Source organism: Silurus meridionalis, chromosome 3, assembly GCF_014805685.1.
Source record: "Silurus meridionalis isolate SWU-2019-XX chromosome 3, ASM1480568v1, whole genome shotgun sequence".
NCBI lineage: Eukaryota > Metazoa > Chordata > Actinopteri > Siluriformes > Siluridae > Silurus > Silurus meridionalis.
In genome coordinates this window covers 29,115,731-29,135,202 of record NC_060886.1, presented here as the reverse complement: position 1 = coordinate 29,135,202, position 19,472 = coordinate 29,115,731, and the positions used below count along the sequence as shown (strand labels likewise).

General features: G+C 42.1%; 1 protein-coding gene across 1 annotated transcript in view; it reads left to right on the top strand.

Moving 5' to 3' along the window:
• Nucleotides 1-19,472, top strand: part of dnah7 (dynein, axonemal, heavy chain 7) — a 92,701-nt gene that overhangs the window by 68,965 nt on the left and 4,264 nt on the right. The window contains 17 exon segments of the mRNA XM_046843368.1: nt 83-216; nt 501-836; nt 2,124-2,250; nt 2,818-3,012; nt 3,095-3,187; nt 3,280-3,456; nt 3,888-4,049; nt 4,493-4,693; nt 4,946-5,107; nt 6,629-6,814; nt 8,777-8,914; nt 10,105-10,335; nt 13,657-13,809; nt 14,487-14,664; nt 16,228-16,331; nt 19,184-19,218; nt 19,220-19,392. Coding sequence (XP_046699324.1) covers nt 83-216; nt 501-836; nt 2,124-2,250; nt 2,818-3,012; nt 3,095-3,187; nt 3,280-3,456; nt 3,888-4,049; nt 4,493-4,693; nt 4,946-5,107; nt 6,629-6,814; nt 8,777-8,914; nt 10,105-10,335; nt 13,657-13,809; nt 14,487-14,664; nt 16,228-16,331; nt 19,184-19,218; nt 19,220-19,388 — 2,781 coding nt within the window. The 3' untranslated portion in view covers nt 19,389-19,392.

Sequence of the window (19,472 nt, the reverse complement as noted above, 5' to 3'; positions counted from 1 at the left end):
TAGATATATGAGCAATACATACAAACCTAGTTTAAAACATGTCACATGATTTTTGTCTGAATTCACCTTTTGGGTGGTTTAGGTAACACTTCTGAACTTCATGATCACGCCTGAAGGAATGCAAGACCAGCTGCTTGGTATAGTGGTGGCTCGAGAGAGGCCGGATCTAGAAGAGGAGAAACAAGCCCTTATCCTGCGGGGAGCGGAAAACAAAAGGTACGATCAGAGAGAACCTTTATAACCTGTGTGTTTGCATAGATCTTTGGTTGCCAGTCATTCAGTTTTAAAGTCTGTCATGGCAGTTTGTTCGAAGCATCTCATCAACACAGTCATTGGTTATTTTTCTAAAAGAGCAGATCCTTTTATACCTTTATTTTATACCTTACATAACTGACACTCATCTGTTAAACAGAAAGTTTTTCCAATAGTCTAATTATAATAATAATAATAATGTTAGGTTGATTGGAATCTCAAAGACTAATTCCTTTTCCATCCCTCAGACAGCTCAAGGAGATCGAAGACAAGATCCTGGAAGTGCTCTCGGCATCTGAAGGGAACATCCTCGAGGACGAAACAGCTGTCCAGATTCTGTCATCCTCCAAAGTTCTGGCCAATGAAATCTCGGAAAAGCAGGCCGTGGCTGAAGCGACCGAGAGGAAGATCGATGAAACGCGTATGGGCTACACTCCCATCGCAGTCCACTCGGCCATCTTGTTCTTCTCCATCGCCGACCTGGCCAACATCGAACCCATGTACCAGTACTCACTCGGCTGGTTCATCAATCTCTTTATTTTATCCATCGACAACTCGGACAAGAGCGAGCATCTGGAGCAGAGGTGTGAAGGGTTTTACACAAGTAGTCATTGTGTCAGAGGTTCTTGCATGGCTGTTTTTCTTTCAAAGATTCATTTGAGGTCCATAATCAGCAAACATATACATTGGATTGCTTTCCTCTAAGCAATATGTTGGAAAATATCCATATGTTCTTGCACTCAAAGATATCAGATGGAAATCTATATGAGACCCATCACTGAAACCTACGAGTTGTAACTGATGGTGGATAAATCAGTCAGAAAGCAGCTTTAGAAACTGTTTTAGCGACGCATCGAGGACTGTGAAAATGGTGGCTTTCGAATGTTTCATTTAATTTGATTTGATGAAACGATGTTTCAGTTCAAGGAGCCGGAAAGTGAATAAAGGGCCGGCAGATATTACGCGGGTCGAAGGGTTTTATTTTTTGCTCGTACAGGGACATGAGCATTTTTGGACTTTTCAATGTAGACAAGCAACTTTTGGGAGACGTTGGGAAATCATCAAAAATTAAAGGGTTTGACACGGAGCATTTTTAGACCAAAACGCCATTTTTTTAATTTATCCAAATTAGTGTAGACGTAGCCTAATTCAGATACTTAGCATCAACACCAGAGACATCAGAGTGGCGTGCTTAGAACCTTAATGAACACTCTTGGGATGAATTGGAACGCTGAGTGCACCCCAGGCCTCCATCACCTAATGTTCAACAGTACCTGACTTTACTGAAACCCTTACATTTACAGCTTTTGGCAGACGCTCGTTTTACAGGGTGATTTATCTTATTTACACAACTGAGCAGCAATAGGATTAAGGGCCTTGTTAAGAAGCCTAGGAGTGGCAGTTGGTGTGGCTGGGATTTGAACTGATGACCTTCCAAAGCCTTAACCACTAAACTACCACTTCACACAAGGAAATGTTTACATATACACCAGTTTGTCAGCCATGATGAAGCCTGGAGCAGGTAGGGTTAATTGCCTTGCTCAAGGACCCAACAAAGGCATCTTGGCAGTGCTGGAGATTGAACCCCTGACCTTCTGATCAGTAATCCAGATGCTTAACCACTAAACCACCACTGCCACTACCCTTGTGAATTGATAAATACAAATCCTCTCAAGCCAACTACAGAATCTAGTGAAACATCTTCCCAGAAGAGTGGAGGTTGTTTAGCAAATGGGGCAAAATGTGGTAACCTGAACAAAAAACGTTAATCGCCAAGTCATTTATTTGAATTACTCACTGCGTTGATTTTCCATACGAAGAAAATCCCAGTGATTTTCATGACTCATTCTTCGTTGCCTATTTGTGTTCAGACTGCAGATCCTAAGAGACCACTTCACCTACTCGCTGTATGTCAACGTGTGCCGATCGCTGTTCGAGAAGGACAAGCTGCTTTTCTCATTCTGCCTCAATGTCAACCTGCTGAAACACGAAAAGCTCGTAAGTGTCGCCTTTGCGCAGCACGCTGTTCAAAAAGTCGATTGGCCAAATGTGTAGATTCAATGAATAGAAAATGTGCTGCAGATCATTTTGTGTACATATTTAACATCAAAACCTCCAGCTTTGGTTCCTTCGTATGCTTCCAAAACAACTTCAAGCTATCAGACTCCTCAAGACCTCGGAATTCTGAAGGTATATCTGGGCCACCAAGATGTTAGGGGCAAAAAGAAAAAATAGACAGTGAAAACAGACTTCAATGGGGCATTTGACATTGATTCGATCTTTGACCGGCAGGAGACGTCACAGGTTTCTAATTAAGTCTATTTGACAGTAGGAATGTCGTCTTAAAATTAATTTTTTAAGTATTTCATTTTACATTTAAACGAGCATAACTGCACAAGTGTTCTAGTTAATAAACTCATTGCATTAATTGTCCGTTAAATTTCCTTAATAAAGACTAAATTGAGAAATAATGTAAAATGTGTTGGATTAATAATCTGGAGAAAATAAATCTGAAAAAAAAAATCTGGCCCACATCACTATGCACATTGCCAATCCCTGCTGTAGATTGATGAGAACGAGTGGCGCTTCCTGCTAACGGGAGGCGTAGGTCTGGAGAACCCTCACCCCAATCCCTTTACGTGGCTGCCTAAGAAATCGTGGGACGAGATCTGCCGCCTGGACGAGCTACGATGTTTCAAGGGTCTCCGCAAAGACTTGGCACGCCATAAAGACGGCTGGAAAGACGTGTACGACAGCAAGGTGTGTTCGATACCAGCGTCATGCTACAGCAGAATGAAAAATTTCTCAAAGTGTGTGTCTCATCTATGTGTGCGTTACCCAGGATCCTCATCACACACCTTTTCCTGGAGACTGGCACAAGAAACTCAGCCAGTTTCAGAGAATGTTGATCATACGCTGCCTGAGACCAGACAAGGTGAAACCACCATCTCATGCTATTCACTTGTTTTTGAGGGCTACAAACATCAACGTCTTGATCTTTACGTTTTTTTTTTTCTTACCCCTCAGATCATTCCTATGGTGCAGGAGTTTGTGTCCAACAGCTTGGGACAGCAGTTTATCGAGGTGCCTCCTTTTAACCTTGGGAAAGCTTTTGGAGACAGTCACTGCTGCGCTCCCCTCATCTTCATCCTCTCACCAGGCTCCGACCCCATGGCAGCTCTGCTGAAATTCGGAGATGAACAGGTATCTCAAACAATGTTCTTCTTAAGTACCAAGTACATGCTCATCCCCGGTTGCGACTATCACGGCATTGTGCATTGAGAATTCGTCAACAGGGGGCAGACAGTCAATAGCGAATTCTTTGTTCCACTGTATATTAATAATTGTAATCGCTGACAAATCAATATAGTGAAATAGCAATAAAACACAATGTTACACAAATAATCTTCCACTTTACGGTGTTAAAAGTAACCCTGATTGACATCAGGATTCATCCCACCAAATCGTTAGTGTGATATAATAACACACACTGTTGTTCATTTAATACATTATATATCCATCCATGTTTTTACTGTTAGGCAGTGAAAAGCTGTTTGTTAGGATCTTGTCTTAGTCTTTGTCTCAATTGTGTCTCTGCACCATTTTATGCTAATGACCATGTGTTCTGCTCGCAGGGCTTTACAGGAAACAAGCTGGCCTCTCTGTCCCTGGGCCAAGGCCAGGGACCCATTGCCATGAATATGATTGAAATGGGTGTAAAGGAAGGCACATGGGTGGTGCTACAGAACTGCCACCTGGCTACGTCCTGGATGGCGACCCTGGAACGGGTCTGTGAGGTACTGGATTTGGATTGAATGAGAAAAAAGTTTGAGCTGGAGGGTCGAAATAAGAAAATATTCCTCACATTGATAGTTGATCCAGTTGCCCCCCCCCCCATTTACGCAAAAAATGGTAAAAATTGGATAATTACAGTGTGTGTTGTTAACGTAAGTTGGGGAAGTTGAGGAGGCCTGGGGTGCAATTAGTGTTCCAATTCCTTTTAAAGGTGTTCAGTAAATAGGTTAAGAGCCTTGCTCGTGGGCCCAGGAATGTCACGTTGGTGTTTACTTGGATTTAAAGTCACAACCTTCACAACCGTCAGATTTTAAGCCTTAACCACCAAACTATCCCAAAACCCACCAAGTGTGGTTTCTTTATAGCTCAGTTCACAGATCCTATTTTAGCAAAAATCAAGTGTTCCATTTCTGTTGTCTCAAAGTTTTGCTTTGTTTTCCTCCAGGAGCTCAACCCAGACACCACTCATCCAGACTTCCGTTTGTGGCTGACCAGTTACCCCTCACCAAACTTCCCAGTGGCTGTGCTTCAGAATGGTGTCAAGATGACAAACGAGGCCCCCAAGGGCTTGCGTTCCAACATCATCGGCTCCCTTCATATGAACCCAATATCCGATCCAGAGTTCTTCAACAGCAGCTCGAAGCCAGTGAGTCAGGGGGGAGTGGTATGGGGTTAATTCATATGAAGTCAATATTGCTGTTAAGTTTGAGGTTGTGTGTTTCATATATGTACAAGGGGAGGTGGTCGCTTAGTGATAATGGACTGTAGATCTGAAGGTCATGAGTTCAAATCCAAGCCACACCAAGCTGCCACTCCTGGGCCCCTGAGCAAGGCCCTTAACCCCTAGGTGCCAAATGTCGTAAGTGTTTAAATGTAATGTGTAATGATTGTGTTTCAGGCTGTCTTCAAGAAACTCCTTTATGGCCTGTGTTTCTTTCATGCGCTCACCCAAGAGCGAAGGAAGTTTGGCCCCCTGGGCTGGAACATCCCCTACGAGTTTAACGAAACCGACTTGCGCATCTCCGTCCAACAGCTGCATATGTTCCTGGATCAGTATGAAGTGAGGACAAACAAACGCACAAACACACACACACACCCATCCACTTCTGCTCCTCTTTTCATAGCGACATCGACCAATTCTCACCCGCCTGCACTCTATCGCATGCTCTCTTAACACAATCTCTCCGTGTCTCCGACTTCATTTTCACGCACCCCACCAATCCTTTCATACGTCCCTCTGAAGAAGCGTGGGGGAAAGAAAAAAAAAACCCTTGACATTTCCACAGCATCAGAGCCACCCTCGATGCTGCTCGCAGTATGGCTTTCAAAACAAGCACTCTGCATATACTGATCAAGAGCCCCCCTGAAAAAGAAAAAACACGAGAACATGCTGACATTTCCTCCGTGGCATTAGCAAGGGAAATTTCAGCAGGAAATGTCACGATCCGGCTCCACCTTTTTCATTTCTGAAGCGAGCCGAACTTGCCGACTGACACCTAGCATGGCACCGCGTAATGAAAAGAGTCTTTGGTGTGAAAATAAGACAGTGGTATACAGTAGCTTGTTGCTTTCATGCTAATCGAAGGAGACATCAGGGGGAAAGGGAGCAATGAGACCCTGCCTTCAAAGGGCTTTGTTTAGATGCTGAAGGTACAGTAGGGTCCAAATGTCTGAGTCTGATATTATTGTAATGAAATCTTTTAGTTCATGATGTACAATTGAAAAATTGAAAAACAGTATTTAAGCTTAGCCAGTGATACTCTACATTAGAAATACATACGAAGCAGCTACCGATACGATTTTGGAGACGCTCTGACCCAGTCGTCTAGACAATAAAGTTCGAACTTGATTGTCAAGGTTGCTGACTGGAAGGTTGGATCAGAAACGCTCAGGTGCACTTAAATAGCAGGCTTGATTACTATAAAAAGTTGAAAAGTTGCGATCTGAATAATTTTGTTTTGCGTTTTGGACGCGCTAACATGTCCTTAACACATCCTGAATCCTGATATCACAAGTAACGCAAAACAAAGAATCATTAACATGCAAAGGACTGTGGTTTTATAACCAGAAATATAATAATTTATCATTTATAATCAGAGCATCTGGACACAGACAGGGAAAGACAAGTTTGAGGAAGAAACACATGACTGGAAAAATCAGGTCTTAATACTTTTGTCCATATACTGTGTCTAATTCCTATCAGTCTGTAATACAATGTGTTCTTGTTGCTTTGAATTAAATCATATCCACGCACTTCATAGTATACAGTAAATAGCATTAGCTCACGCTGTCTAATTACAATTATTAGATTAATTGTTTACAAAATTACACTGCAGCCAAAACTAATTCATGCTTGTTGCCATGGTTCCATTCCAACCCAATTGCATAATATGCATAGACTGTGGTTTCATCTAAATTAGAATCATAATGACATCAGAAAGTGATTTCTCTTGATATAATAACAATCGAGAATTATATTGCAATCGATTATGTATCCTGCGGAATCCCAGAGTGGAAACTCACACTCAATGGTTATATATATCATCTAGACTCTACAAGGTACTTTTTTTCCCCCCTCTAGGAAGTGCCGTTCGACGCCCTTCGCTACATGACCGGTGAGTGCAACTACGGAGGACGTGTTACGGATGATTGGGACCGCCGGACCCTCCGCACCATCCTGTCTATCTTCTACACCAGTAAGATCATCATGGATCAGGAGTACAAGTTCGACCCGAGTGGGATTTACTACTCACCGTGTGAAGGGGATGTAAGATCTCATACACACAAACACACACATAGATGGTTCTGTACATCTGACGGTTCATGTGATCCTGTACATCACTTAGGAAGTTCACGACCAGGTTCGAACCCAGGTTCCTGGGACACAGGAGTTGCCAAGTGACATACAAAGTTGCTCAGAAGTCAAATAGCAACATTTTGCTTTTGAATATATATATTCTTTGTTTTGTGAAAAATCTTTCAAGAAAGCAAATTGTTACTATTTGACTTCTGATGGACTATATACATATATATTTATTATTACATTACACACACACTCCCACAAACACATTCAAAATAATTGGCTCCAATTATTAAATGCTAATGACTCCTAAGAAATTTCACCATATATGGAACACGAAAGGGGTCAGAAAAAGTAAGACCAACCAGATTCCAAAAGCCCAGATTGAACCTGACGTCCTACTTCTGGATCGAGTCGTTTTTGATTGGAAACACATTAACAGTCTAAACATTCATAAGGTCTATACTGTGGAGGCTTAAATCTAAGAACCTTGAAGATGGATTGGGGCTGTAATTAATATAGTCTGCTACACTGGTTTAGGCTGCAATTGCCATGAACAGTTTTGCTTTTCTAGTTGAGAATTTCAACAATGACAACAATACAAACCCAATTATAAAAGATTTCAACGCTGTGTAAAATGTAAATAAAAACAGAATGCAAATCTGATAAACCCATATTTTATTCACAAGGGAACATAGGCAACATATCAAATGTTTAGACTGAGAAAATGTACCGTTTTAAGGAAATAAAGAATGCATTTTTTAAGTTGATTGCAGCAACATGACTGTAAAAAAGGACCTTTGTACAACTGTGTAGCATCATGTGATCTTTTAACAACACTCTGTAAACGTCTGGGAACTTGCTTGAAATATGATTCTAACCACTCAACAGTCCTGGGTCTTCTTTGGTGTGTTTTTCATTTTAAGATACATTTTCAGTTAATCAAATTAGTTGTAAAATGTTTTTCCAGCTCTTATATAGTAGTTCTCACCTTTCCAGTCATTTACAACACATGGTGCTGCCATTAATTCTAAAATGACCTTCTTTAAAATGGTTCATTTTCTGTTTTTATTTTTTACGTTTCACACAGCGTCCCAACTTTTTTGGAATTGGGGTTGTATATAGACACTGGGTGCAAACTAGATAATGGGGTATAATGAAAATGTAACCACTGGGCTGTTCATTAGGCATACATTTTTGAAGGGACAAATTTAAAAGCTATACCTAAGATTTATGGAATTTTTTTAAAAGCTGGCATTTCTATTCTTAAAAAACGGCCTACAAATAAAATTTAATAAGAAAGGAATGCGAACGAAAGAGTAGGACACTGAGGTATATGGTCTAATCATTTCTTCAGGTAAGACTTGGCCTCAGAAATTAGCATTATTTTTTTTTTTTTTTCTGGTGCCAGGCAATGAAACAAAACAGACCAAAATGATCAATTCGAACGATGCAAGAAATTTTTTTTTCCTTAACAAAATTGTCTCTGTCCACATTCTAAATGAAAACTCCATCAGAACTTAATGATATTTAGATCAAAAGACAGCTGTGTACCTCACCCCTGCAATGCAAAACGCATCGTTTCGGATTCGCTTGCCCAGTCGTTTTAGTTTTTTTCCTTCTCCATTCCAGAAAGTTCTGAAAATCATAATGAGCTCCGAGTTCAATAAGCGTGCGCGGTGGGATGCCACCGGTGGCCGGCGCCTAATTTATTTGCGAGCGCATGTATAATCTACAGCCCGTTTTATTTGCCATTTTCGGCCCAGAATCTTTTATTCATGAGCGTCGAATTTGCATAGTCATTATTATAAATGTCAGCGATCTCGTGGGTGGCGTGCTTTAAGTGCGCCATCGTTATTTAGTGTCTCTGCTTTCCGCATGTGTGCATCACAAAGTGTCTCGTTTTGTGTCTGTGTGTTTTGTGTGCAGCACAATAGCTACATAGAGTACACAAAATCTCTGCCACTGTACCCGTCGCCCGAAATCTTCGGCATGAACGCCAACGCGGACATCTCCAAGGACCAGGTGGAGACGGAGCTCCTGTTTGACAGCATCCTGCTCACTCAGGTTTGATGGGGGGACAGGGCGAGGAAGAAATTACAAACAGGTTAGAATTAAAATCCAGGCATTGTAGGAAGGTATGAAGAGGAAAGAAGGGCTATAGGACAAAGGTATTTCCAGCAATCGATGGTTCTTCCACAAGGTTAAAAACACACTTAAACTTGAACTCGAAGACTGGAAGATAGCTATAGAGGGCTGTACCCCAAGCCTCCTCACATCACCTACATAAGCATCACTAAAACCCCTGTAGCTGAAGCCCAAATCTCTACAAGCACCCACCAGAATCCAGAATCTAGTGGAACAAATTATGACCACGTCTGCGGTTTCATCGTGGCCTCTCCTCACAGGTGAGTTTCTCCCTGGAAACAACATGATCTCGTTCTGAACCCACCCTACTTTTCAGATTTGGCTCCTTGGGACTTCGCCCTCTTCCGGCTTTAAGAACGGAAGAACATAATTGGAAGATGACGAGAGTTCAGGAAGACCTCCATCGTGCTCAAACACCCGAATTCGTCGCAACAATTCGGCAACTCGTGCAGGATGATCGCCGGAGAACAAGCCACATAAACTCACTTCCACACCCACCCTACTCACCAGATTTGGATTCTCCTGCAGATTCTCCTGCAAACTCGCCATCTTCCCGAAGATTAAGACCTAGCTCTTCGCTGAATCGAGCTAAGGTTCTTGAGGTGCTTTGGAAAGAAGACTTCTAGTACACCTTCCTTAAGTTTTAGGAATGCTGTGGAACGGGCCTTTTTTTTGAAGGTGCTAGTGTGTACTTTCTTGTAAACAGAGCTGGTCTCGAAACCTTTTGATACCACCCCATCTCCAATCAAAAAGGCCTCAGTTGGGCTAATTTCTGTAATGTTAGTTTGCTGCAAATGACCGAATTTCGCTTTCCAAGCTGATGATTGCAATTGCCAAACTATTAAAAATGATTTGTGAGACAAATTGTATATTTTCTGAGTGACCTGTAATTGCTTGTTAACTAATGTGTTCATCTGGGGAGTTTTGACAATAAGTACATGAAGGAATAGCGAACAAACGAAGTCCAGTCAGGAATAAGCAGAATCTGTCCACCTTTATTTACATCCTAAGTAGGTCATTTTAGAAAGCCGTTACCTAAACCTACAGCTGCGAGTTCCATATCCTTGCTTTTGTAACATGGAAAAAAAGTCATCATCTTTCCCTTCCAGTCTCGTATGACAGGTGGCGATGCGAAGTCCTCGGACGACATGGTATACGAGGTGGCAGCGGACGTTTTGAGCAAACTGCCACAAGACTTCGATACAGAGGCAGCCATGCGCAGGTTCCCCACCAGTTACAAGCAGAGTATGAACACGGTGCTGGTGCAGGAGATGGGCCGCTTCAACAAGCTGCTGCAGACTATTCGGGACTCTTGCATCAACATCCAGAAGGCCATCAAGGTCAGAACCATGAAAGGAACTTAAGAGGAAATTTGACGGTCTTAGTGGGGCTTTGGAGGCAATGAGAAACCTGGGAGAGCTCTTAAATACGCTGTGACAAACCTTCATTTTTAGAGGCACATTTGAGGTTCTGAGGAAAACCTAGAGAAATCATAGAGGGGTTTTGGAGGGTCTGAGGAACCTTAAAGAATAGTTAGAGGCACGTTTGAGATTCTGAGGAAAACCTAGAGAAATCTTGGAGGAGTTTTGGAGGGTCTGCAGAACCTTAAGGAATTTTAGAAGCACTTTTGAGGTTCTGGGAAAACCTAGAGAAATCAGAGGATTTTTGGAGGGTCTGAGGAACCTTAAAGAATAATTAGGGGCACTTTTGTGGTTCTGATGAAAAGCTAGAGAAACCATCGAGGAGAACCTTAGTGAATTCTCAAGACAGAAATGTTGGACACGCTTTAGAGGTTCAAAAGAACCTAACAGAAATTTCAGTCAGGCTGTTATGAGTCTTTGGAAAATTGTAGAAAAATGTAGATGAGTGTTGTAGTCTCTGAGGAAACCTAGTGAAATGTCAGACGAGCTTTTGGGGCTCTGAGAATCCTAAGAGAAGATTAAAGTGAGCTTTAGAGGCTCTCAGAACCTTGGGAGGCTCTGGGGAACCTTAAAGGTATTTTCGACTCGATTTGGGGGTTTTAAAGGAGCATAAAAAAAAAACTTAGATGTCCCTAGAGGATCTGATGAACTTCAGAAAAGGCTTCGAACTTAACAGGTTAAAGTAAACCTTAGGGAAAATCTAGAGGAGCTTTGGAATCTCAGTGGAACATTATAAAAAGCTCAGACTGGTTTATTCGCTGTGAGGTACTACAAAGAACCTCAGACAAGCTTTGGAGGCTTTCTGGAACCTTGAAAACAATTTGTGAATTTTAGACTTTTTGTGGAACGTTAAAAGATCCTGAGCTTTGAAGACTTTACCAAAATGTAAAGAAATCATAGAGGATGTTTAGATTTCCTATAGAACATTAAATAAATCTATGAGAGGCATTCTGAGGACCAAAAAGGAACCTTCAATGAAGTTTAAAGGCTTGCATAAACCCTAAAGAACCTTGAGGAATAACTTTAAAGCTCCTGTAATGTTTCTCAAAGACTCTAAAGTCATTTAAAAACTTGGAAGAAAATTGAAACAACTTTGGATGCTCTGAGGAACCTTAGAGGAACCTCAAGTTAAGACCGTATAAGTCCTTTGATTGGTGATTAATGAATATTGGGCAGAGAAGCAGGATGGTGAGCCTTGGACAATATCACCCCAATATTAGTAATGAAAAGCAGTTTCAGTACATGCTAGTGTACCTGGTCCTCAAAACTTGTGGTAGATCTTTTCCTGCTGTAGGTGTTGACCACTCCAATCCCAGTTATCCCCGTCCCAATCTCTTGATGCAAGAGCAGCACTATTAATATCCACTCTGTGGCCCCATATCCCTTAATCTAACCCTAATATAATCCTCTTCATCTGCTTCAATTTATCGCTTCAACCCTGTCCCGGTCTCAAACCCCTTGCATTTTCACGATTTTTATCCTCTGTATTCCCTTTTTTTTCCTCCTTCTCCACCTTGTATCCTCTATAGCGCTCTGGACAACACAAAGAGGTGGGCGAGATTTCTTTTAATCTCCTCCGCCATTTTTTTGCCGCCGAGCCTCCAAACACGAGCTCTCGCCAGATTACGGGTTTGGCCGAAGGGAAAAACACAGAGACGTTCGGCCCCCGAAGTTCAACCTGCGAAAACGTTTTAAACATGGCATTTCAGTGGGCCGATACGAACTGCGACGCAGCTCCGGGCGAGCTTTTATCTCGGAGTAGTACAAAATATCTCTGCTCGTAGAACCGACAGCTTCTCAATACCAGTTCTCTACTCTGCCAAGTGCAAACCCCCATGAGGCTAATTATAATTCGGGCTGGCTGGAATACATTAATCATGGTTAGAATGAACGTAAAATCTTTATTAAAATAAAAAAATGAGCGGATTAGTCATTTTTTGCATCTACATTTTGAGATCCGATGTTCAATATGCATCTGAATGTTTTATGAATTACAAGTCAACGAGTGCTAATGATAGCCAGGAATGGAGCTGCCACTTCGGACGTAAACTGGGCAGGTCATTCCATGATTCCATGATGAAAACACTCCAAATGACTGCCTGCTCTCTAAATAACGCTTAGAGACCTTGGAGATACGCTTCGTCGTCTTGTAGAGAGATCTTAGAGGAGTTTTGGAGTGTCTGAGGAACCTTAATTAAATTGTTGAGGCACTTTAGAGTCTTTGTGGGACCCTTGAATTTTAAAGGAGCTTTGGAGACTCTGAATAAAGAGAAACTTAGTAAAACCTGGGACAGAAATGTTCGACAAGCTTTAGAGGCTCTGAAGAACCGAGAACAGAAACTTCATTAAAGCTGTTAAGACTCATAGGAAACTTGAAGAATTGGAGTCTCTAAGAAAGCTTAGTGAAATCTCATGCAGGCTTTTGTGGCTCAGAGGAACCTTTGAAAAACCCAAGATGAGATTAGAGAAACTTTGGTGGGCTCTGAGGAACCCTACAGAAATATTTGGCTAGCTAGGTTTTAAAGGAGCATTAAAGAAAACTTAGATGTCCTTCAGAGGATCTGATGAACCTTAGAAAAAGCTTAGAGCTTTACAGGTTAGAAAGAGCCTTAGGGAAATGCTAGAGGACCTTTGGAGTCTCAGTGAAAGTGTCGAGAAAACTCAGACGTGTTTTGTTGGCTCTGGGGAACTATAAAGAACCTCAGAGGTGCTTTGGAGGCTCTGTAGAACCTTAGAAAAAGATTTAGTCTTGTATGGTGAAGTCGTTTCCGCAGTCCAGATGGAATTGCATAAGTACAAAACTGAAGTATGGAAGGGTTGCCATGTTGGTTCTTTCACTTTCAGAAATAAGTCTCCAACATTCCCTGCTTTTCAACAAACCCAAACCATTACGCTTCCACCTCCATTTTTATACTGTGGTTTACAAACATCATCTCTCCTGGTCTCAGTCTTACACAAGTTCTTCTGTTAGAACCCAAAATTTCAGATTTCGACTCCACAGAACTTTGAAATCGCAAAACTCAACCCCTTTTTTCACCAGTGTCTGATCTGAATCCAAAAATCTAGTCTTTTTTTTTTTACTTGCAAAGCAGTAATAAATAAAAAAAAAAGAAGCTCAACAGGTATATAGGTGTAACGGTTAGGTGTCCACAAACTTTTGCCCTTAACTGCTGTGCCCAAAGGCTTATAAATCATGAATCACCTGTCATCTCCATGTGTGGTTTTGCGTGTGTGCCGCAGGGTCTGGTGGTGATGTCGGCTGAGCTGGAGGAGGTTGTGACGAGCATTTTGAAGGGCCGCGTTCCAGGTATGTGGATGAAGAAGTCGTACCCGAGCCTCAAACCCCTCGGGGGATACGTCAGCGACTTCCTGGAGAGGCTCCGGTTCCTACAGGTGAGTTCGAGGGTGCTTCAAATCAGAACGAATCCAAAAAACAGCTGCATGTTGATCTGTGAGGAGCAACGTGCAGGCGTATTATCTGTGCCTCAGGGGGGCAGTAGAACACTTCGGGTAGAAAATAAATCCCACGCCACGGAAAGGGAGGATGGCGGAAAAGAACAGTGGATTCGGGGGTTTGAATCTGACAGTGTAATTAAGGTGATAACTGTTTAAATCACGTTTGGAGTTGGGGATTACGGCGTTAGTGTTTCGGCTTCCTTCCATTTTTTTCGACAGGACGACGTACATCTACACTACATGGCAATCCGATCTGATCTCACCCCTAATCCAATCAGGAGGCGGCTTGATCTTGAACCCGAACACTTAGTGCAAATCTGCTTTACGTCTCATGAACTCGAGATCATAATATTACAATATAACAATCGATTGGAAAGTTCTATTTAACCTCCATTACGTTAATGTTTTCGCTCACGGACCTCACGCATTGAAACACTTCAAGAAACGTTATATAATAAAAAATATGTATATATATGTATGGAGGTTCTAAGAGGCCACGCATTATAATTCTTTTTTTCTTCCTTGTTTTTTCGTGATCTCGACATGACGAGCTGTTTTCTCGTCATCACGCCTACATTTTCAGATTTATCTCCTCGTTCTTGTTCTTTCTGTAGGAATGGTATGATGACGGCATCCCGGCCGTGTTCTGGATGTCCGGCTTCTTCTTTACGCAGGCTTTCCTGACCGGCGCCCAGCAGAACTACGCCCGCAAGCACACCATCCCCATTGACTTGCTCGCCTTCGACTTCCACATCATGGACGATACGGAGTACACGCGACCGCCCGAGGATGGTAAGACAAACAGATGTTTATTCGACACACCATTTTCTCTCAGTTTTAAAAGCCCCATCACTTTGTAGCATGGATTCCCCAAGGTGTTGGAAATATTCCTTTGGGATTCTAGTTCAGGTTTGGAGATCGACGCTGGGAATCTCGCAGTCTACTACATGTAGGGACCGATTTGCGTTGTTGATGAATAAAATGCTCCCCAAACAATGATTGATTGGTATCAATAGGTCAAGAGGAGCTTCCTCATACCATTACACAACCACCACCAGGCTGACACAAAGCAAATTTTGACAATGACAGCACAAATCTGTTCATCACAAGTGGCGATGTTTTTCAAGCTTCTAATACAATAATAGCCTATTATTCCTGTTTATCCAACCAGATGTGGACTCGAGATGCTTTTTTGCTCAACCCGGTTTCAAAGAGTGATTATTTGAGTCGCCGTCATCTTCAGCTCACACCGGTCCACACATACTTCTCTTGCCTCTCGAATAATTATGGTGTGCCTGGATGCGTCTTTTTTTTTTTTTTTAATCCCACCCTGTGTAAATTCCTCCAGAGGTGATTCCAGAAGGTCAGAAAAGGCCAAAGGTGAATGAGACAAAATGCTATTTTATGGAAATTTAATTTTTAGCTCTCCAACTGGATCTGCATAAGTGGATTTTATTTCAAGAACCAGAAGTTATCAAGGTGTTCCTGCTTATAGTGGCTGTTCAGGGTGGATGGATGGATAGATCAGATGTGTGAGTAAAGGAACAAAAAAACCTGAAGGGTATGGAATTTCTGGATATGGATGCAGACAGTATATGGACACATGAATATAAGATACGAATGTGAGTTGTGAGCATCCCATTCCACATCGAGTATTCAAGTGCCGTTATAATGAGCTCCACTCTTCTGGGAAGATGTTCGAAGTTTGGTGCTCATTCAACCACAAGGGAAATTCAGGTAGGTGAAGAGAAAAATATAAAACATTCGTCCCAAAGGTGTTCAAAAATGTTGGAGTGCTAAGAGTTGGAGATCTTCCATTCTTACACATGCAAACCATATCTTCATGCAGATACCTGTGTGTCCATTATGCTAGACTAGGTTTGGGTCTCCTAGCTGGAATTCTAACACTAAAACACATGGCTGGAAAAGTCCAATACTTTTGCTCCTTTAGTGTAAGTGGGTGCACGCTCGAAGAAAAAGAAACATGAGAAGGTTGAAACCCGAGCGACTGATCCGACGGGAGGAGAAAAAAAACGAGGGAACGAGGAGAGCGAGAGGACGCATTAACCCCTTGCCGTGCCCACAGGCTATCAATCAGAGTCAACATCACCTCGCTCTTTTACATCAGACCCCTGGCGCTCGTTCATCAGCATGTGATGACGCTCTTGTTCTTCGGGGGGGTTGCACGCAGACACACACACACACTCACACAAACAGATTGACAGCTGGTGTGTTTGTGGGTGTGTATGCACCAGTGTTTACAGACTATTTCAAATCGTTAATGTCTGCCCCAGGGCTGCGTCTTCTTAAGGCTAGAGATAAAGTGTGTGTGCGTCTTTTCTCTGACTCCGACAGGCGTCTACATTCGCGGGTTGTTCCTGGATGGGGCACGCTGGGACAGGAAGATGATGATACTGGCCGAGTCGTACCCAAAGGTCCTCCACGACACCATGCCCGTGGTAATTATTCATCACTTCCCTTTATTTATAATCTCCCTTTTCCCATAGGGGTATATCATGCTGGCTTTGTGTACCTTCTGCACATCCGGCACAGGGTATAATTCCACCTGACACGCTGTCCAAGTTCAAAAGGGCTCTCAGGATGTTCTTTAAGGTGCAGAAGGTAATGGGTTGCATACAGAAACCTGTGCATGCTTCAGGACCAGAGGTAAAGCTATAAGAGATATCTCAGGGGTCCCGGCTGAGCATGAACGAGCGGATCACTGTAGCAGGAGATCTTTAAATCACTTGTAAACTTTAAATCCATGTAAAGGATATCTTCATGGAGCTGGTTTGGCATGCCGGGACATGTTTGGGTCACGTAGTTCAAGTAAAGGAAAGATTTCATGCAAGAACATCCAAAGACACAATTGTGTGCCTTCAAGTTGTAAAAGTTTGGGGAAGAACCACATATGGCTAGAAAAAGTCAGGAGTCCCAATACTTTTGTCGTTATACTTTACATGTTATTTCGATCTAGAGAACTTAAAGAACGTGAATGTGTTATTTTTTCCTCATAAACCAGAAAATAAATGATATTTATATATTAGTTGTATCTCCTGAGTCATGCACTAGCAGTCCCAGAGGACGTTAGCGTAGTGTTGATCGTCCCATGCTGCTTTTATCGGCGTGACCTACTTTATCAAACCCCACTGATCGTTTGATTGACGTCTCCCCGCTATGCACGCTTTTCAGGTTTGAAGTCGTTCGTGCGTGATCCTGGTCTCGATGTGGCCGAGACAAACTTAGCATAAAAGTGCTCCCAAACTAGCATGTTCCGTGGAAAACTTCTCAAAGCCAAAATCTGATGGGAAAAATGACAGGAAAAATGGTCAGAACCAGATGTGGTCTTCTGCTAAAAAGCATCTCCAAACCTTAAGGTGGATTGTAGCCCATCTGCCACGAGGTTTGAGCTATAGGTGTATCCGTCATACAGACCATTTCCCAGGAGATCAGTTTCCAACCAAATCTCATTTGCAGCATTTCTAACAGCCCAGCTGTCATCTCGGTGGTGCTGGGATTTACACTTGTAACCTTCTGATCAGAAATCCCAGAATCAGCTGTGGACTGAGATGCTTTTCTGCTCACTACGCTTGTAAAAAGTGATGGTTGCCACAGCCGTCTGTTCTTACAGACCAGTCTTCTCGCTTCTTGGGTGGTTCTCAATGAGACAGTCAAAGACCAATCCCTCATTCGAATTTTTTATGGGGGCATTAATGAAAGCTCTTGATTGGATTAGATCTCAGGACAGAGCAGATATCGGCAAATTCCTATTAAAACGGCTCAGGAAGGAGGAATCCACAAACCTCAGCTAGGTCTTGGAAACCCCCTGGTTTTACCGCGAATTGAATAAACCGTGTTGCAATATAAACACGGCATACAGGGGACGAGAATCGAGTTCCTCCAGACGTTACGTGGCTCGGCTCCTGGGAGGCAGCGCTTTTCATCTCGTATACAATACCCAGAAGCCTTCACTACGCCAAGGATCCGAATGATTAATTATAGCCGCTTTGACCCAGGAGACAAAAACGCACATGGTGAGCTATTGTCTCGCTTTGTGTTATCTCGAGACTTCTGAAAAAGCAGAAAGCCATTTCAGCTCGGTGCTTCGGAAAGGAGAAAAAAAGTTCACTCCATCTTTGTTCGGCACTGATTGGAAGACGTTCCAAAACTATATTTATACAAAATACCAAGTGAATGTTGCAGGAAGAGGATTTTGATTGGTGGTGGTGGTGGGGGTCTCTGCAGTTGGCATAGTTTTGGAAATACCGCTTTTTTATGTATACTGTAAACAATATTTCTCCCTCAGTCTCATGCCGTGAAGTGCCACGAGTTGCTGAATAATACTAAAAATGCCAATAATTGCATTAAATTTTTATACCAACAGTCAACTGAAAACATTAGTTATAATAATAATAATAATAATAATAATTATTATTATTATATTTGCATTAACACAAAGCTAAAAATAAACATTTTGCATTGTTCATTTAGTTCTTAATCAGTTAACTAATAATTTAAATATTTGAAATTGAAATTTTATTTTTTTACATTTTTGCATTTCCCTTCAATACGAGCAAAATGTTTCCACAAACTTGAACTTGTTGCACATTTAGACCCCGCTAAGTTATTATATATATATAAAAAAATAATAATAATAATAAAATAATGAATGTTACACTAGGCCACTAGGGGGCGATAGTAAGCTTGAGTGAAACGTTAGCTACTGACAGTTCTGGGTTTATTTCGGACCAAATGAACACTCAGGGGCTTAACATTGCCCCTGGAAGTCTATAAGGCTGTGATTGCTTGTGTAGTAGCAACATTCAAAGCGAGGAATGAATGCCATAGATTAAAAAAAAAAATTCTTAACATTAAACGACATGATTTTTCGTATGTAGCGAATAACCTTAGTCAATCCGATTGATAAAATCTATTATGTCTATTATGTTCGGTGGTCAGAGCACAGGGTCAGCCATGATACAGTGCCCCTGTACACAAAGGGTTAAGGGCTTTGCTTAAGGGCCCCTATAGTGGCAGCTTGGTGATACCAGGGCCAGAACCCCACTGACCTTAAAATCAATGACCCAGAGCCTTAAACACTGAGCTACAACTTCCCTTAATTATTTTATATATACTTTTTATTTCCAAAATACTTTATAGGTATAATTATACCAGTCCTGAATGCAGCATAATTAACTCAAATATATAAAATACCGTGGCATCTAATTAAAAAATCTCAAAGCAGACAGTCTGAACAGTCTTTCTGTCTGCATACCAAATGTGTCTCCTCATTAATGTGGCCTTGTTGTAGATTTGGCTCATACCCATGAAGAAGCAGGACATCCCGGCGCCTGTGCTACATTTCACCTGTGTATAAGACGAGCGAGAGACGGGGGACGCTGTCCACCACGGGCCACTCCACCAACTACGTCATCGCCATGAGCCTCGACTCGGACGTCCCCCCTGAGCACTGGATCTGGCGAGGCGTCGCTCTGCTCTGCCAGATGAACTCGTAAAGCGGTGAGTCCTACAAAGGGGAACGTCAGAACACCTTTTTGCTTCAGTTAAAAAGAATTTGTTTTATTTGTTAACCAAAAAAA